The 20,923-nt window shown below is 33.1% G+C and overlaps 1 protein-coding gene across 8 annotated transcripts in view; it reads left to right on the top strand.

Moving 5' to 3' along the window:
* Nucleotides 1–20,923, top strand: part of Dmd (dystrophin) — a 2,257,783-nt gene that overhangs the window by 930,553 nt on the left and 1,306,307 nt on the right. For all 8 annotated transcript variants that reach the window (XM_085684598.2, XM_085684595.2, XM_087902601.1 and 5 more), the window contains 2 exons: nt 261–384; nt 15,931–16,018. In XM_085684598.2, coding sequence (XP_085540724.2) covers nt 261–384; nt 15,931–16,018 — 212 coding nt within the window. The remainder of the gene's footprint in view (nt 1–260; nt 385–15,930; nt 16,019–20,923) is intronic.

The following is a 20,923-nucleotide window of genomic DNA, read 5'->3' as shown; positions in this document are numbered from 1 at the left end:
AGGTAATAGCTTGTAGGAGATTCCTTACAGATGATTGGTACAGTGAGTTGAATAAAATGGACACTGTGATTATGAGACTTTAGAACAAATTTGACTCCAAAGTTACAGTCCACCTAAGTAAGGAGATATTGATACTATTAACAATAATACGAACATTAGATTAGACAAAATATGGTAAATGTCCATAAATTCATTTTTCCTTTCTATACAGAAGACATAGATAATAAAATAATAATGAACCTTATTTTTTGCTCTCTTAGGTTGGATGTCGACATAACTGAACTTCACAGTTGGATTACTCGTTCAGAAGCTGTATTGCAAAGTCCTGAATTTGCAGTCTATCGAAAAGAAGGAGACATCTCAGACTTGAAAGAAAAAGTCAATGTATGTTCTACCTTATATCTTCTATTTCTTCCTATTTTCTTCAGCTCACAAATTCTTTTCTTTCAAATATCTGCATTATAGTCACTGTTATTGAAGAATACAATAAAATGATGTTGAACATATAAAATATTCTACATTTCAAGAAAACATATCATCTTAGGAAAATCTTTTCATCCTGCTGTGTACTAGAAAGTTTTTCATATTCTTTAACATAAGCAGTATTTATCTATCAGTAAAAGCTGTAGATAATGTATTCATCTTGGTTTCACTTCATAGATTGTTCTAGAACTTAGAAATTTTAGAGAATAGAATAGTGAATAATAGAATAAAGTACAGTAGGATACGATGCTAGAGGACCCTGTTTATTCATGCTCAAAATATTATTTTATATTAACCATTATGTATCATGAATTATTGCATATTTTTCAGGCAAAATATTTATATAGTATATCAGCTCACCTAAAAGATGTGCACTCACTTTCAGTGCTTGTTTTTAGTAGCAGATAGTTAGCTATGTTTACTCCCTTCTGAAATTATACGGTTTGATCTTCAAAACAGCAATTTCATTGACTTAGTAAAAGCTGTTCCATCTTCTTGGAAATTATCAGGGATTTGCTTCTCAGATTCAATAATTACAAAGCATTCATTTTTGATATGTAATTGACAGTATTTTCTAAGACTTCCTATTAATCAAGGTAAATAAAAAGAAATAGGCTCCAAATAATGAATTTGAAATAATTTTACTTACAGAATACCACTTGCAATTATGTGTATTATTATTTAAGCCATGATCTACGAAATCTATTTAAATGATTGCAAACATAATACTGTCACATATCACATTGTTATAGACTTGAAGTGTTGAAGAATCACAACTCAAAAAGATATGTGTTTTTTAAGTATGCACAAGGAGCAAGGATAATTTTTATTACATTCTTAGAAGTCAGCATGTTTTTATATTTGCAATTTAGCTATTTTGAGTTTCTTTTTGGTAAGGATTTTTTCTATTAATATGATTTTTTCCTTTTTTTCTTTATTTTTTAAAAAAGAAAACAGACTATCTTCTTCATTTTAAACATGAATCACAGTTCACACTCTCTCTGCTTCTCCCCTCACCTCTAGCTTCCCCCCAGCCCACTACCTATCCACTCTTCAGAGAGGGTAACACACATTGCTTTGTGGAAGGTCCAAGACCCTCCATACTATATCTACGCTGAACAAGATATCCATCCAAAGAGAATGAGTTCCAAAAAGTCAGTACAAGCAGTAGGGATAAATCCTGGTGCCACTGCCCATGGCCCCACAATCTGCCCCAGCCATACAACTGTCAGCCACATTCAGAGAGCCTAGTTTGGTTCTATGCTGTTTCCCTTCCTGTCAGGCTGGAGTTGACCAGCTCCCATCAGGTAAACTGTTTCAGTGGGTGTGCCCTTCATGATCTTGACTTCTTTGTTCATATGCTTTCTCACTCCTCCCATTCTTTAACTGAACTTTGGGAATTTAGCCCAGTGCTCCACTGCTGGTCTCTGTCTCTGTTTCCACGAGTTGTGGGATGAAGGTCCTATGGTCACATTTAAGATAGTAATCAATCTTACTACATGGCAAGGCAAGTTTGAGAACCCTCTCCTATGGTTGCTTAAAAGTTTACTTGGGGTCATCCTTGTGTATTCACGGGGATTTCTCTAGTGCCAGATTTCTGGTTAACCTCATAATGGCTCCCTCATTCAATGTATCTCTTTCTTTGTTCTCTGCCTCTGTCCTTCCCCTACTTCCACCATTCGGTTCCATCTAGTTTTCCTCCTCTCTCCCATTCTCCCCTCCTCCTCCCTTTCTGTTTGTACATCTCTCTCCACTCCCACAGTTCCAATGTTCTCAGGAGATCTTGTCTATTTCCTCTTCCCTGAGGAATCTATGTATGTTTTTTTTAGGGTTCTCTTGTTACTTAGCTTCTCTGGGGTCATGGACTATAGGTTTATTATCCTTTGCTTTACAACTAATGTACCTATGAATAGGTACGTACCATGCTCATCTTTTTGGGTCTGGATAGTTTTTTTCTAGTTCCATACATTTGCTTGCAAATTTAAAATGTCATTTTTATTTCTTTTTTAACCACTGAGTAGTGTTCCAATGTGTAAATATACCACATTTTCTTTAACCATTCTTTGGTTGTGAGGGATCTAGGTTGTTTTCAGGTTCTGGTTATACTAATAATGTTGCTATAAGCATAATTGACCAAATGCCCTTGTAGTATGGTTAAGCATACTTTGTGTATATGCCCAAAAGTGATATTGCAGGATCCTGGGGGTAGGTTGATTCTCAGTTTTCTGGGAAACTGCCATATAGATTTCCAGAGTGTTTGTACAAGTTTACATTACCACCAGCAATGGAAGATTGTTCCCCTTACTCCTCTTCATCCTCTCCAGCATAAGCTACTGGTGTTTTTGATCTTTGCCATTATCAGAGGTATAAAATGATATCTCATAGTTATTTGATTTGCTTTTTTCTGATGATTAAAAGTGTTGAGCATTTCCTTAAGTGTGTTTCAACCATTTGACATTCTTCTATTGAGAATTCTCTGTTTAGATCTGTATCCCAATATTTAATTGGGTTATTTGATATTTTGATGTCTAATTTCTTGAGTTCATTATATATTTTGGAAATCAGTCCTCTGTCTGATGTGAGGTTGGTGAAGATATTTTCTCATTCAGTAGGGTCCCTTTTTGTCTTATTGACTGTGTCCTTTTCTTTACAGAAGCTTTGCAATTTCAGGAGGTCCCATTTGTTTATTGTTGCTCTCAGTGTAGATACTGCTATTGGAAGTGGTCTCCTGTGCCCATGCATTGAAGATTATCTTCCGCTTTTTCTTCTATCAGGTTCAGTTTGGTCGGACTTATATGGAGGTCTTTAATCAGTTTGGACTTGAGTTTTGTGCATGGGATAGGTATGGATCTATTTGCATTCTCCTGCATGTTGACATCCAATTATGCTAGAACCAGTTGTTGAAGATGCTTTTATTTTTCCATTGTGCAATTTTAGCTTCTTTGTCAAAAATCAATTGTTCATAGGTGTGTGGATTAATATACTGGTGTTTGATTTGATTCCATTGGTCAATCTGTCTATTTTTATCTAATACTGAGCTGTTTTCATTATTGTTGCCCTATAATAGAGTTTGACGTCAGGGGAAGGTAATGTCCAGAAGTCCCTTTTTTTGTACAGAACTGTTTTGGCTATCCTAGATATTTTGTTTTTCCATATGAAGTTGAGTATTGTTCATTCAATATCTGTGAAGAATTGTGTTAGGATTTTGATGGGGATTATACAGAATCTGTAGATTGCTTTCGGTAGAATTGCTGTTTTTATTATGTTCATCCTACCTATCCAAGAGCATGGGATATCTTTCCATTTTCTGATATCTTCTTCAATTTCTTTCTTCAAAGACTTAAAGTTCTTGTAGAACAGGTCTTTCTCTTGTTTGATTAGAGTTAGCCCAAGATATTTTATGTTCTTTGTGGCTATTGTGAATGCTGATGTTTCTCTGATTTCTTTCTCAGCTTCTTTACAATTTGTATACAGGAGGGTTACTGATTGTTTTTCAGTTGATTTGTATCATGGCACATTAGTGAAGGTGTTTATCAGCTGTAGGAGTTCCCTAGTAGAATCTTGGGGGTCACTTATATATACTATCATATCATCTACAAATAGCAAAGGTTTGACTTCTTCCTTTCTGATTTGTATCCTTTTGATCTTCTTTTGTTGTCTTATTGCTCTAGCTAAAACTTCAGGAACTATGATGCATAGATATGAAGAGAGTGGACAGCCTTGTCTTGTTCCTGATTTTAGTGGAATCGCTTTGAGTTTCTCTCCATTTAATTTCATGTTTGTTGTCAGCTTCCTGTATGCTTCCATATTACATTTAGATATGGTCTTGTATCCCTGATCTCTCCAATACCTTTATCATCAAGTGGTTTTTGGTTTTATGAAATACGATTTCATTAGCATCATGATAGACTATGGTAAATAGTTGCACAAAATAAGAAGTATACTTTTACTATTTATGTTACAATTTTGGAAATAAATTAAAGGGTAATATATAAAGATAATGATTTAGTCAAGTTGTCTTACTTCAAAATATATTTTAAGGTATATTTTCTGAGATGATTTTAAAATAATTCTTTTTGCATATGATTTTTATTTGTCCTTTGAAATTTTCCTAATTTAATAGAGTGCATTTTCTCAACCTTTCTCGTGCCCTTACTCTATCACTCTCCCAATTTAATGTCTTCTTTTCATTGTTATAAATACACTCCAAAATCTAATTTTTGCAGCCAGTACGAGCCTGGTTTGGGGCCATCCAATGGAACATCGGCAGACTCCCAGTAACCAGGTTTCTAAAACAGAGTAACTCTTGCTCTTTCAGAAATTATGAATTGCTAATAGCTCTATTGCTAAGTATGGGGACTTCATAGCCCCTCCCCTGCTCATACCGTAATTTTGAATTTCTTAATCTTACAAAAGTAACTACAGATGATGTAAATTCATCTATGTGAAAGCCATGTTAGGTCAAGAATTCTACATTCCCCAGCCGACTTTTCCTCATTCATCAACTCGTACATTCTTTCTGCTCAGGCTTAGGTAAGATCCCTGTGTCTTATGTGTGGGAAGGTTAGTACAGATGACTCACAGCTGAGTATTCACGGTTCTTTAAAGTTGACACTTGGACCAAATAGGCATCTTTGCCATAACTGATACTCAGTACAAAAAGAAGTTTCTGTGGCCAAAGTTGATGGCAATATAAATTTATTTATATAAAAAAAATACAAATTGAGAGGAGACTTTGGCAGCATAATCATTTAACGTAACACCAAGAGTATGTTCTGCCCCAGAAACCATGATTTTCTATGTTTTAAATAGGTTAACAGTATGAAGTATGAAATCCCTCCCGTGGAATAGGCCTCATATCCAATCAGAAAGCATTTGGCTTATATTATAACCATAATTTCATGATTACACCAGTGAGGAAAACATGCCAGTTGCTTGTAGTTATGGATTGTCAGCTTGCATAGAATCTTCTGGTTCTATGTAACCTAGGCCACTATGTGAACTAGTTAATTTTTCTATGTGCTATATGTAAAGCAAGTAGAGTTTTCAGCAATAGGATTTTACCTTCTAGTTATTATGAACACAGCTAAGATAAATGCCAATAGATTGTTTAGATGTCCTTTGACCTCCCTGATCATATACTCATAGGAGCTATGTGAACCTGGAACTAAGAATTTCAGATAGTAACCATGTTTTTTGGGAACAGCTTTGGTTACCCATGAAAGTTGAAAGGTACTTTTGTTCAAACATCATGTGTAGCCCTCAGTCTTCTCTATGACCTTGCTCAGATCCAAACATAAACCTTTCAAATGTCCTCCCTTTCTTTACATATAACCTGTGATTACTTTTTCTTACTTAGGCTTGAAAATCACGAGTGTAAAAATTCTGTGAGGAGAGAATTATCTAGAAAGATCATCCTCTAAGTTTCAGAGTTCATATGATATATTTAACCACATATGTATACATCACCTTAATAATTTTATGAGTTAATTGAGGTTCTTATTTATTTTGATTTGTATAATTAGCTGTGTATAATCTTATGTCTGTCCTTTAAAATGACTTGATCAAGCATGAAAATGGAGTCCCACCTACAATTTTGGGAATATAGATTCAAAATTTCCTCTTATCATTTCACCACTTAAAAACAAATGTCAAAAAAATCAATAAAATTAATATGATAGTCTGAAAGTGCTAACAATGTACAATATTCTTTAAGTGGTTTTCTGATGCCTTCTGGGTCTCCTTTATCAAGTTTAACTTTCATCTTCAGAAATAACATCATTCTTAATTGCTTGCTAAAATAGGTCATGAAATGATATGCCTAGATACTTCCTTCAAGCTAAATGTAATGTATATGTATTAAAGATCCTTGAGAGAGCTGATGATGGATATTCAGTTCAGGTGTACATTAATTTTCATAATTTCTTCACTTGTCAGTTTATGTAAGTTATTTTGTACTCATGAGAGGCCCTTGTCAGGATATTATTAATTCACTTATAGATATCCATTTGGAATGATAAAACTTACTAGTTTTTTCTTTATTTCCTGAATTCCTCCATTTGTTTACAAGCAAGATGTTTTTATTTTTACAGTTTATTATCATTATTATTATTATTATTGTTGTTGTTGTTGTTGTTGTTGTAGGTTTTTCAAGATAGGGTTTCTCCTTGTAGCTTTGGAGACCGTCCTGGAACTTGCTCTGTAGAACAGGCTGGCCTTGAACTCACAGAGATCTGCCTGTCCCCGACTCCTGACTGCTGGGATTAAAGGCATGTGCCACCACACAGTTTTTATTGGTTCTTTGGGAATTTCCCATCATGCACCCCTATCCCACTCATTTCTCAGTTCTTCCAAATCTGCCCTCACCCTTATTTTTTTACTAAGTACCCTCCTTCCTTAGCTTATTACTATATATTATGCATTTTAACATTTTTTCACTTGTTCCAATTCAATATTTGAAAATCAATTTCTCATACTTCATCCTTTATTTTTTGTTCTAAAAGTTTCTATATTTATTCTCATTAAAATAGCATCTAAGAGACTAAATAGTTAGCCTAGTGTTTAAGAACACGCCTTACTCTTGCAAAGGAACAGTTACAGTTTTCAAGATTCACAGGATTCATTCAAAACTCTCTGTACTTCTAATTCTGTGGGACCTGATGCCTTCTGATTTCCATGGAAACCTGGCATGCAGTGGGTTCACATACATACACCCGCACAAAACACATTAGATAAGATAAATCCTAAATAACATCTAAGCTGTGAGTATTCTCAGATATATATCTTTGTCTCATATCTTTTTCCTAAAAGTCCAGAGCAATAAATCTAACTAGGTAGGTGGAATCTGGTTGTAAAATGTGTCCAGTCAATGGAATGACATGTAGTGTCCCTCATTAGGTATACTTTGTTATTTTGGGTATACACTTAGGACATAATTTAAAATATCAATAAGGTATTAAACACATTTTGCAGAATCTTTGCTTGGAAACTTTAAATATACCTGATTGCCTCCTTATCCTAAGAAATTTGTTTCTGGTCTCTTACTAGATATTTAAATTGTAGAACTTCTATAACCCTGTATGACAGTGAAAAATATAACGAACAATGATCTTTGCATTAATTTGCAAAAGGTTACAATCTTTAGCTGGTCCATCTTGTTATTAATATTTCATTACTTTTGAATTTTTCATGTCACCTCTGCTAAACCAGACTTGCTATGATAAAAATGTGATCCTTATATGTTTCCATTTATAGTAATTTGTAAAATAAGAGCAGCATCAGTATCTATCTTGGCTCTTCAGTTAGGCCTTTGAGTTCTTAGATGCTACTATGCTAGGACTTCCTGCCAGTCTACGATCTTTTTGTATCACCATTGAATGGTTTCTAAGAATTCCGACATTAGCGAAGGCCACTGAATCTAATCACTATTTAGTACAGGTACCTAAGCAATCAGGTACCTCTCAACTTAACAAATCTAGCCAAGTATTCTTTAGAAAAAAAATCATAGATTTAGACATTCCACTTTCTTCATGAGATTTTAAAAAGAAAACAAAATATTCATTACTCTTAGTGCCTTATACCATCAATTAAAAAAATCAATCACAATTAATTAATTCTTCAATATCTATCTTTAGTTCCAATCTAATAATAAGTGCCTTGAAACTATTTTCAGATGCTCATTTCGATGTTACCTGCCATGTGTCTTTTGAAAAACAAAAAAGCATTCTAGCATAGTGTGATGATCTATGCCAATGAAAAAATTTGAGAAGGTGAGCATCTCCCAGGTATTTTTATAATGCCTAGCAGGAAATGTTCCCATTTTAATAATCCAAATGATTTAGGGCCATTATCATATAGATTTAGTAGTTGCTTTATAGAAGCTAGGATGTGAAACTTACTTCTGTGTTTGTTTGATCTATGCTGTTCTGTTTATTGTATTTACTTTGGTTTAATTAAGCTGAGAAAGAAATTGGTACTTAACCCAATAAATACTTATCTATATAGAGAAATTATTTTTAAAACCACACAGGTTACTTAAATAGAAGCTTTTTTACAGATATGGAGGATGCCACAACTTCTGAATAAACATGTGAGTGGATAAATTAGTTCTTTGTCAAAGTATAAAACTTTATTATGGAATGCTAAGTGAATAGAAAATTAATTGCTTCTAAAGATAAGATAGGGCCGTGGGGAATCTAGAACTTACTTTCATTTTATTACAGAAAGTGCATTGAACAGAGAAAGCTTTTAAGACATGCCAGTAAAGAAGGAGAAATAAATGTCATGAGTTTTAAGTCCCTTATTTATCCGTAAACTTCCTTTTATGTGTAATTTTTAAATATTTTATTCTTGCAATATATTCTTAATTTAATAATATGAAATTGCCTTTTATTTTGCACACTTAGTGATAAATTTCAGAATTTATAATTTCCCTGTGATCTCTTAAGAACTTTTTTGAGCCTATATTTTATTTTACAGTATTGATGGAATAACTTACTGTGCCTTTTGGATTCCTATATTTTTTACTTGAAATAATATCTATTTTAGTAAATGATTTAGAATCTATTTTAAAAACATTTGCTATTCTGTGTGTCAAATCATTCAAAACTATATTATTATAATATAAAAGTAATTTTAATTTAGAATAATTATATGAAAGTACACACAAAAATTAAAAATATAAAAAGTAGCATACAGAAAAGCAGATCTCTTTTCTAGAGAAAAACATCAAGAGAAACTTAATAAGAGGGTGGATATGTTTTCATAAATGGTAGGGCCCAAAACATGTACTTATCACATCAATGCTTAATAGAAGAAAGTAAAAAAAGTAAGTGAGAATTCTGAAAAAAATATTCTGCATAATAGCTTTTATTATAGAGTAAATATATGTCCAGTTGTATTACAGAGATGGGTATTAGCTTTTGCAAGTAAACAGATGAGGCTACATTGAATCATATAGTTTATATTTCAGCAAGAAAGATATGCATTTGTAAAATAAATGCTACTGGTCATATATATCATAGAGAAAAGGAAAGTATAAATGAGGGATAGGTAGTCATTGTGTGTATGTCTCTATATATGTGTGTATGTATGTATTTTCCTTTGTGTTTTTATGTGGATGTATGTGTCCATGTGTGAGCATAACAAAAGATTCAGTGCTTATTTCTGAAGTTAGAAGTTATAACATGACTCTTGGCAAAATAATCAAGAGCTTTTTAGTGCCAGGAAAAAAATTCTAAAAGTTTAAAGGTGTTGTTATTAGGCAGGAATTGAACATTTACTGAGCTATAGTGCTGAGCTTCATCCTTGATTGACCGGTTTTTCAAATTACCTTAAAAACATATGTGTGTTTGTGTCTTTATGTATATATATATGTTATACATATATATGCTATATGGTATATGTGTATTTTGGAGCACTTCAGAAGGAACCCAGGCTTTGCATATGGCAGATGAGCATTTACCAATGAACTGCATCCCTAGTCTTTAATATTAAATTTCAAAACATGTATCTCTCTTAGAAATATTGTACTTTGGATATTGTAGTAATAATGAAAATAATAAGTCTGACGGTGGTGGCACAAGCCTTTAATCCCAGCACTTGGAGACATAGGCAGGCAGATCTCTATGAATTTGAGGTCAGTCTGGTCTGCAAGAGCGAGTTTCAGGATAGGCTCCAAAGCTACAAAGAAACCCTGTCTTAAAAAAGAAAAAAAAAGATATAGTAATAATATGTTATCCGGATGTGCTTTGATATCAAAGTCAACCAGAGATAGGTATATATATATATATATATATATATATATATATATATATATATATATATATATATGGAGAGAGAGAGAGAGAGAGAGAGAGAGAGAGAGAGAGAGAGAGAGAGAGAGAGAGAAAGAGACAGATAGACAGTGTAATTGTGTCAAAAGGGATTATTTTTATTGTTAGGGATTAAACTGAGGGACTAACTCCTGCTAAACAAACATTCTTACAGTGAGTTATCTGAACCTGAAACCAATAAAATTTTGTGATTTCTTAAATGTTGAGTTTGTGTGAAAGAAAGAACAAAGAAATATTTTTAGATCATGAGAAGATTTTTGAGATTTGTCCCGATTAAGTATAGTTAAGTTAAATAGATTTGATGTTTGAAAGCTAAAACTCAAGGAAATGACCTGAAACTAGGAATCAGTATCAGTTATAGGTACTCTTGATTTCAGAGGAAAGTTATAACTGTTAATAATTCAGAAAACAAAACAATAATTACATTCATGAAGAAAAAGAAATTCCATAGATTAATTTATGGTCATAAAAGTAAACTGAAGCCTGAAAGTCAGCTATGGCCTTCTAAAACTGCTTGGACATTGCTAATCTTGAAATGACAATTTTGATAGGATTGAGTAAGTCAATAGGTTACTTTGGTGTTGCTCTTGCTTTAATTTATTTGTATTAGACCATTTTTAACTCCATAGCCTAAATATTTGGAAGGTCGACATATTCTTTCCTGAAACACTATACCTTTAAAAAAATCTACAATTCCAATTTCAGTACTTTTATCTCTAGACATTGTGTTGGTTGGTGTATAATATAGGCTTCTAACCTTTCTCTGTTCTTTATGCATGTCTCTTTGAGAAATTAGAAGATGGTAAAATATTAGGAATAACTGCTTCCAAATACCGTAACAAAAAGTCTAAGTATTTGAGGATGAGGGCATATGTACTCATATCCCAGGAGAAGGAAGTTTCAACAATCCATTAACTCTTTTTCATTCATTTGACTTTTATTATTTTTATATAGTATATTTTGATCATTATTTCCTCCCACAATGTGTCATGAGGATATGCTCACATAGTCTGATATGAAAGGTAATTCGCACAGATATCATGCCAGTGTTCTTCTATGTTAAATGATTGAGACGATCATAAATGGAGTACATATTGTGTTTTGTTTAATTTAGTCTTAGTATTTTACCCAGAATAATAATTACTACTATCTTATTTTATTAAGGAAAATATCTCACTTTGGAGAATCTTATCTGAAGAATCTCATTTAATCTGCTAAAAAGCACTTTGCTGTTGTTAGTAGAGACAACTTTGAGACTCAGAATGTTTGAATCACTTTTTTGAGGTTAAAAATAATCAAGATAAAATGGGTGGTTGTGGCATTTGCCTTAATCCCAGCACTTGGAGGCAGGGGCAGGTAGATCTTGGTGAGTTCTAGGCCAGCCTGGTCTAAAGAGTGAGCTCCAGAACAGAATCCAAAGCTACATAGAGAAACCTTTTCTCAAAAGGTCAAAAACATGATAATATGATAATAATAAGCAAACTAGTATATTGCAGAGAGAACTTTAAAGTTTGAGCACTGAAAATGAAAACAAGACTGCCATTTTTACTATGTTAATCCTACCTATCCAAGAACATGGGAGATCTTTCCATTTTCTGATATGTTCTTTAGTTTCTTTCTTTAAAGACTTAAAGTTCTTGCCATACAGGATTTTCATTTGTTTGATTATAGTTAGCCAAAGATATTTTATTTTATTTATGGCTATTGTAAATGGTGATTTTTCTCTTATTTCTTTATAAGCCCATTTTTTATTTGTATAGAGAAGAACCTGTGATTTTTTTTAAATTTAATCTTGTAGCCTGTCACATTACTGACAGTGTTTATCAGCTGTAAGAGTTCCCTGGTAGAATTTTTGGGATCACTTATGTATACTATCATATCATCTGCAAACAGTAAAGGTTTGACTTCTTCCCTTCCAATTTGTATCTCCTGGATCTCCTTTTGTTGTCCTATTGCTCGAGCTAGAGCTTTGTATATTCTAATGAATAGATATAGAGAGAGTGAGCAACCTTTTCTTGCTCCTCATTTTAGTTGGATTGCTTTGAGTTTCTCTCCATTCAGTTTGCTTTTGACTGTTTCCTTGCTACATATTCTCTTTATTATGTTTAGCTATTTTACTTGTATTTCTGCTCTCCTTAATACGTTTGCTATGATTAAGTAGGATTAACATAGTAAAAATAGCAATCTTACCAAAACCAATCTACAGAATCAATGCAAATGCCCATCAAAATCCCCCAAAATTTCTTCAAAGACCTTGAAAGTACAATACTCAACTTCATATGGAAAAACCAAAACCCAGGATAGCCAAATCAATCCTGTACAGTAAAGGAACTTCCAGAGGCATGACCATCCCTGACTTATCTACACACCTATGAGCACCTGATTTTTGACAAGAAAGCAAAAAGTGCATAATGGAAAAATGAAAGCATCTTCAGCAAGTGATACTAGCATAACTGTGTGTCAACATGTAGGAGAATGCAAATAGATCCATATCTATCTCTATGCACAAAATTCAAAGCCAAATGGATCAAAGACCTCAACATAAATCTGGTTACCCAAAACCTGACGAAAGAGAAAGTGGGAAGTAGCCTGGAGTACATAGGCACAGCAGACAACTTCTAAAATATAACTCCAGCTGTAGCATAGACACTGAGAGCAACAATAAATAACTGGGAAGTCCTGAAGCTGAGAAGCTTATGTAAGACAAAGGATATGGTCAATAAGGCAAAATGGTAGCCTACATAATGGGAAAAGATCTTCACCTATTCCACATCTGACAGAGGAATCATCTTTAGTATATATAAAGAACTCAAGTATCTAGACACCAAAATACCAAATAATCCAATTAAAAATGGGGTACAGATCCAAACAGAGAATTCTCAACAGAAGAAACTCAAATGGCCAAAAGACATTTAAGGAATTGCTCAACATTCTTAGCCAACAGGGAAATGCAAATCAAAACAATGTTGAGATACATCTTACACCAATCAGAATGGCTAAAATAAAATACACTGATGACAGCTTATTCTGGATAGGATGTGGAGTAAGGAGAACACTCTTCCATTGCTGGTGGGAGTGCAAACTTGTACAGTCTCTTTAGAAATCAGAAGGGCAGTTTCTCAGAAAATCGGGAGTCAATCTACCTCAAGACTCAGCAATACCACTCTTGAGCATATAACCAAAGGATATACAACCATACCACAAGAATATTTGCTCAACTATATTCATAGCAGCATTATTGGTAATAGCCAGAACCTGAGAACAGTCTTGATGCCCCTCAACCAAAGAATGAATAAAGTGTGTTTCATTTAAACAATAGAGTACTACTCAGTGACATAAAACAATGGCATCTTGAAATTTGCAGGCAAAATGGTGGAATTAGAAAAAAATCATCTGAGTGAGGAGATCCAGTCTCAGAAAGACAAACATAGTATGTTATCTTTCGTAAGTGGATATTAGATGTAAAACAAAGGATAGCTAAGCTACAATTCACATTCCCAAAGAAGGTAGGTTAAAAAGGGTACTGTTAAGAGGGACACATGTGGAGCACACCAGGAAGGAAAATAGTTAAGATTCTCCAGACTAAATGGGAGCAGGATAGAAGGTAGGGATGGGGTTTGGAACATTAGGAATCAAGAATACTGAGCTGGGGGTGGTCCAGAAGGGGTGAATAATGAAAAAGATATTTTGATAGTGGGAGCTATCATGAGGTTAGGGAAAAACCTGGTGTTAGAGAAATTCTCGGGAACCCACAAGGATGACCTAAGCTAAGACTCCTATCAAAAGTGGAGTGGGTGTCTGAAAGGACCTTTCCCACTAATCAGATTAGTGGCTACCCTAATTGTCATCATAGAACCTGTATCCTGTAACTGATGGAAGCAGATGCAGTCACCCACAGCCAAGTTTCTGGAGTTCAGCTGAAGAGAGGGAGGAGGGATCATATGAACAAAAGGGGGGGTCAAGATCATGATAGGGAAAACCACAGAGATAGCTGACCCCAGCTAGTGGAAGCTCACGGACTATGGACAGAAGGCTGGGGAACCTGCATGGGACTGAGTTAGGCCCTCTGAATGTATCTGACATTTATGTGGCTTGATCTGTTGTGGGGGACTGGCAGTTGCACCATGACCTATCCAAATTCATGAACTGGCTTTTTGGAGCCCAATCCCTATCGTGGCATAGCTTAGTCAGCCTTGATACTGCAGGGAGGGGTTTGGTCTTTCCTCAAGTTGGTATACCAGACATTATTGCCTCCCCAGGGAAGTCTCCCTCTGAGGAATAAATGGGGAAGAGAAAGAGGGAATTTGAGGGGATAGGAGAAGAAGTGGGGGGGGCTGTGGTTGTTAAAGTGAAAAGTAATTTTTTAAAATAAATTCAAGTAAGACTAATAAATCCCTTGTTTCTCTTGAGAGTTTATATTATATAATTTATCAGAATGTGTCCATTATTTCCTTCTGAATATACTAAGAATAATATTTTCTTTTTAGTGAAGAACATAGTGGATTATTATGACTCATGTACCAATAAGCTGCTATGGACAGGGAATTTCTCACATCAGAATTGAACATTTGTGGAAAGGTGAACACTAGAACTTTGCCTTTGATCTTAAACTTGTGGAGATGCAGTATCACTGTTTTATTTTCTTGCATTTCTCAGGTCAGTTGGCAAGTCAGAACCTTTCGCGTTTGTCCAATTCTCTCTTTATGAAGCTGAATTTAAACACATCCTTGGGCTTTTCCTGTTAATTGGAATGGGATTCTGGGAACACAGAATCATAAAACAATACAATTTATTTGTTGGGAAATTTTCAAGTGAAATCAAAGATATTAAAACGTGTCTTTTCATGTTCAGGGCTTTGCACTGAGGATATAAAGCAGGATTTTTCTTTGTTGTTTTTTGCCGCATAGTATAAATTCTCCAAGGCTGTGGGTACTTCAAATAATGCTAAGGCATCTGCTTGACAGGATTTTAGTTTTCTTTTCATAACTATTAATAATACATTTTATACTGAACTATTTGATTTGAAAAATATGATTGAGAGTTTAGTATTTGTGCATGTGTATCTGTGCAGGTATGTGTGTACTTACTGCTGAGCATGTATGACAGTCAGAGAAAGATTCTGCAGGTAGTAACTAGGGGAAATTCTACCACCTAGATCCCGGTGAATCAAACACTGTCTGTTAGGATGGCAGGGATCAGTTTTACTTGCTGAGTCATCTGGCTGTCTCAACTAACATACTTTTACAACAGTAATGCTTAGCTTTAATTCCTTGTGGTTAAGGTTTTCACCTCTACATAGCTATTAGTAAATAAGCTAATTGGTAAATGCTGATTTTGGTTATTGGAAGGATTTTATATTTATTGTTCAAAGGTTAATTCTGGTTACAAATAGTGAACAAATAGTTCAGAATGTTCTTTGAATATGAACCCTGATTGTCTTGGGAATGGAAGGATTCAAATATTGAATATTGCTGATAAAAATAGCTTTAAGATTTACACAAAGAACAGATAAAATGAAGTATCATAAGGCTTGAAAAATCAGGTTTCGGTTATAATTACTGTGTAGACTCAAAATGCTTCTACTGAAATGCTCACCTTTGCTATCATGCTGCAGGCTATAGCACGAGAAAAAGCAGAGAAGTTCAGAAAGCTGCAAGATGCCAGCAGATCAGCCCAGGCCCTGGTGGAACAGATGGTGACTGGTAATTACATGAACTTGATTTAAATAATCTTCTTAGGGATTTGATAAACACATAGGTTCATATTTATCAGCTGAATTATATCAGACAAGCCCTTCTTGGGTACAAATTTACATTAAAGGAAGTTCGTATTTTTGTTATTATTTTTCTTTCATGCTAAGCAAATTATTGGGGGAAATTCAATTTGAGTCAATTGGTCGAAAATGAGTTATAATAGAATATTTAATAAGTCTATTAGGGAGAGTTTAATTTTCAGCAAACACTGATAAAATTTATTAAAAATAAGTTTAAGAAAACAGAGCTATACTGAAATAGTTATTTGTGGAAGCAACTGAAAAAATATTAAGTAAATTATAATTTTTTAAAAGATAATTTTATAATTTTGTAAATTACCTAAAATTTGTTGGAAGGAATAAGTGTAATTCTACTAATATTCTCATGTTTTATACAGTACCTTGTCTTATAAAAATATGTGTCTTTGGAATTAAAGCTTACTTTCACCTTCCTCTTAAGTGAGGCAAAAGCACAAAGGTCGCATCATATTTTTATCCTAGTTTTAGAAATTGCAATTACTCTTTGCCAAGAGTACCTGAAAATCTATCTGTATAGAGTATTGTAAAGTCATATGAGGCAACTTTACTTCCAAATTTTGTTTTCTACACTTGTATTTATGTATAAATAAAAGTAACTTTATAAAAATCACAATCAATACAATTTCTGGACCAGATTATTTTTACTTTTGCAAGGGTGTAGTACAAACAACAACAACAAAAAAAACAAGTTTTTGTACATGTCATCATTTTTGAGAAACTGCTTAAATTTTGCATCATAACTTCTGTATATGAATTATTTTTAGTCTTCAGTGCCTTATTGGCATTAAAAAATTCAATTATCTTCATAGGAAATCAAGTCATTTTATTCTTTAATGAGTCTTATAACTGTGTTAGCTTAAAAATAAAAACAGGAAGACATACCAGTTGAGAATGGGGGAAATCAATTATTATATGGTTCTACATGTTGCTTGGTAATTTTAAATGATGATTTTAATAGTATATTCAGTCAAATAAAATTACATGATTCAAAATAGTCCTATAATCATTCTATAAAATTTCCTAGGAACTACATTATTGTCTTTCTATTTAAATATTATGATGTAAAATCTATAATTTAAACTTTAAATTCTTTAATTTTTATAAAGAAATGTCAAACAGACCTCAGGTCATTTTATATATACATGTACTGAATTATTTAAAAACCATTTAATATTTAGAAATGCATGGAAATACATTTCATTTTTATTAAATGAAACTAGAGAGAGATGAAAAGTTAATGAAAAATACCAAAATCAATTATCTAAATACTTGTTAACATATAAAATTTCTAGAGGCATACAGAAAATTTAGGGCATATAGAAGGTCCTTAAAAAATACAAATTAAATGATTGAATTTCATTTAACAGCACATTTGACAGCACTTGAGGAATAACATTGATTATTTTGCTTAGGAAATATTGCCTCTGAATGAAATTAGTACCTTGGGTATGCAGCAAAGATCAATGGACTTTTGGGAGTATGGTTTGAAATACTCTTCTTTGCTTTCATCAAATTTCAAGCTATACATTTGCCTGCTAGTGAAGATAGGGATAGGGTTAACTTTACTAAGATTAAGCCCTAGTTAGGGCCATAATGACAATTAGCATTTACAGTGCCCATAGTTCTGCCGACCTATGAAGCAAAACTATTTCCATAATTACTATGCAATTGATTAAAATGTTTGGATGCATTTATTCTCTCTTGTCTTAAAAATACAAGTCATATAATAATTATTTTCTCAGTTTATGCAAATTATAAAATAAGTCAGAAATACAATAACAACCTGGGTACTTGTCCAACTGTAATTTAGAGGGAGTCATCTTGAAAACTGTTAGATGCTCATTACCAAAGAGCCATAAAACTGAAAATTAAATTAATCTTTGTGTAATCCAAGATTTTCAACAATTCTTTCAGTGAAGCTCTTAAATTAAGTCAAGACACATCTTCCTCATATATTTGCCTTACTGACTTCTATAATAAATAACATAAGTCTTGTACCATATTATTTCTAAGAAGGGAAATGAGGGCTGAACCATTACAATGCATTTAGCACCTCACGTAAATGGGTGCTAATTTTTCTTGTAAATATTGCCCTCATGGTAAAGTCAAATCACTCCTAGAGATTTCTTTGTGATTATACGAACTCTATTGACCAGAATATAAGTTATTTTCCATGATCAAAAATTAAAATAAGAGATAGCCAATAAAGATGATGTTCTCTATAAAATCATGTTTCTGGAAATTTTCTTAGAATTTTGAAGTATTTTAAATAAATTTATGTCCATTTTAAAAATATAAATTTTTATGTAATTCATAAAATTTTATTTATGAAACAAAATGTTTACCCTAAAGGCTCTTTTACTAGAATTATACTTTGAAATCTTTTTTGCATATTTTATTCTTCTCTCATGAAATATATTCTGGCCACATATTCCTCTTCCTTCACTCCCCCAGAACTCCCCATCCTCTGAGCCCTAGGTATACCTCCTGTCTCCCTCAAAAAAAAAAAAAAACAGGCCTCTCAGGAAAATCAACCAAACCTAGCACATGATACAATAAGGTCCATAACAATCCCCTATATCAAGGCTGGGTGTGGTAACCCCACAGGAAAAAAAAACAAAAAAAACAACATCAAACAAAAGAAATAGAGACACCCCCCCACTGTCAAGACTTCCCCCAAACACAAATCCAGCAACTGTAAAATATTGTTTGAAGTAATATAAAAATTATCTTACTTTGTCAACACCAATAGTTTAAATATCAATAAGGATTATTTTGACCTGGTACTAGATAAAGGTATCTCCTCTTATTAAGATCTTTTGCTCAGAAATAAAGTTTTGTGAAGTATATCTTCAATATATTGATTTAGAATTATATGTTTATTCTCAAAAGTGGTAGCTTGCTATAACCTTAGAGGGAGTAATTTTGTGCTTAACCTAGATGCCAAGTATTTGTAGGTTTGCTTAGCTCTATTACACTGAAATAGATAGTATCTAAATTCTCTTATTGTTTTTCATGAAAACTGTTTAGCATAAACTTCTTTAAGTAAGACTTCATTTTTGTTATTTGTCAAAATAGAAATTGGGAGGAAATCATTAAATTTGAAATAATTATGCCTTTAACCTGATAACTTATTTTGCTTAATTTCTAGCGATACAGGTAGCAATCAACATTGAATTCTCATAGTTTTACTTTGCAAAGTTCTTTAACTTTTTATTTAAGACAATTACTTCTGTTTATTAATGAAATTACAGAAATTTAAGAAAAGCTTGAACCATAATTTCATGTCTCATACACATTTTTATTCCAGAACATTGCACAGTTTGCTTCCATCTATTTAATGCTAGAAATCATTCTTGGTTGTTTTTAAATATTATTCTCATATGTATATAAATTGATACACATAAAATATAAGGACACAGACTGGTCCAGATATATTATTTTACCTTAAGAACACTTAAAATATTAAAAATTAAAGATAGTTGTCTCTAAACATTCACAAAAATACACATAGAAGTGTAACCCATGTCCCAGTTATTAAATTATAGGATGCTTCTTCCCAAATTTCCAGAGGAGTTTAGTATAATGGTGTAATAGCGTTATCAATATTCTTTAAATTAAATGCCACTTCACTTTCAGTCTCCAGATGCAGTTTTCTTGTGTTAATTTACAGTCTGGAGACAATCACATTAAAAAAATATATAACTAAAAGTAGTAATTAGTATATTATACCAAAAGAACGTTTGGAAAATTTCATGCCTTGAGTATTAGACATTAAAGTATAGTATTTAAGGTGATACCTAATATGCCCAGAATATAATTAAACTGAAAAAAAAATTAATAAGACTTAAATAAGGGCTCCAGTCATATGCGTTATCCAAGTAACTAAAACATTTTACATTTAGTTTTATAGCTTTAATATTTTTATATGCATGATTTTTTACATGTATACAGCACATTTTCATGTGATAGTCAGGTTGGCAGGGATTGTAGTTTTTATGGCTTATCTTGTTGATAAATTATCAAGTCACTTGTGATTGCTAGGCTGCCTCAATTCTGAAATAAGAGCATCCTACAAAAGCACACATTTCCTCTTATTCCTACTTCAGTTCAGTTCTGGACAATTTCATTTGCGTTTCCCTTCTTTCTGCGTGGCATTAAAGCTGAAGCTCTGCCATGGAGTTTACATTCTGCAAATGGACAGCTGTATTTTCGTGGATTCCCTTTCCACTTTAAGAGAAAGAGCCCTTGTGCTTGTGTGTATGTTTCTGTATTTGAAAGGAGACCATAAGAGCTACTGTTCTTGAGGGCAATTGCTGACAGAAACAAATATGCATAGAAATATATTTTCTCCTACATTTATGGCATTAGAAAGAGAAAAAAGAGATGGCATATGTTAGAACATTTTGTATATTTTGCTCACTAGAAGTAGTACGCAGTATACATTTTAAAAAGGTTTTTTTTTTTTTATTTCCCAAAAAGCGGCACAATAGTGGCTTAAAAGAGTGGTCACAGAACCCACCAGAACTTTGCATCTGTATATATCATAAATACCAAATAGATCTTTATTGCATGTTATGCTACTCTATTGGATGGAAAATGTGCTAGTAACGATCATCAGTTTAAGCTTAACAAAATAGGAAGTTCTTAGGAAGTGCAAGATTCATTCTAGCTATTTTCTACTGAAAAAAAAAAACACTGAAATCACCTTGTTTTCCCCACTATTTTATCCAGGCTTCATACTTGATGATGAATGTACTTGATAAAGAATACTTCACTTTAGGTGTCAATTTTGAAGTACTTGCATGGAAGGTGA

The sequence above is a fragment of the Myodes glareolus genome, chromosome X (genome assembly GCF_982192425.1).
Source record: "Myodes glareolus chromosome X, mMyoGla1.1, whole genome shotgun sequence".
Lineage (NCBI taxonomy): Eukaryota > Metazoa > Chordata > Mammalia > Rodentia > Cricetidae > Myodes > Myodes glareolus.
The sequence above is the reverse complement of the archived record's forward strand: the minus strand, read 5'-3'. Positions and strand labels throughout refer to the sequence as shown.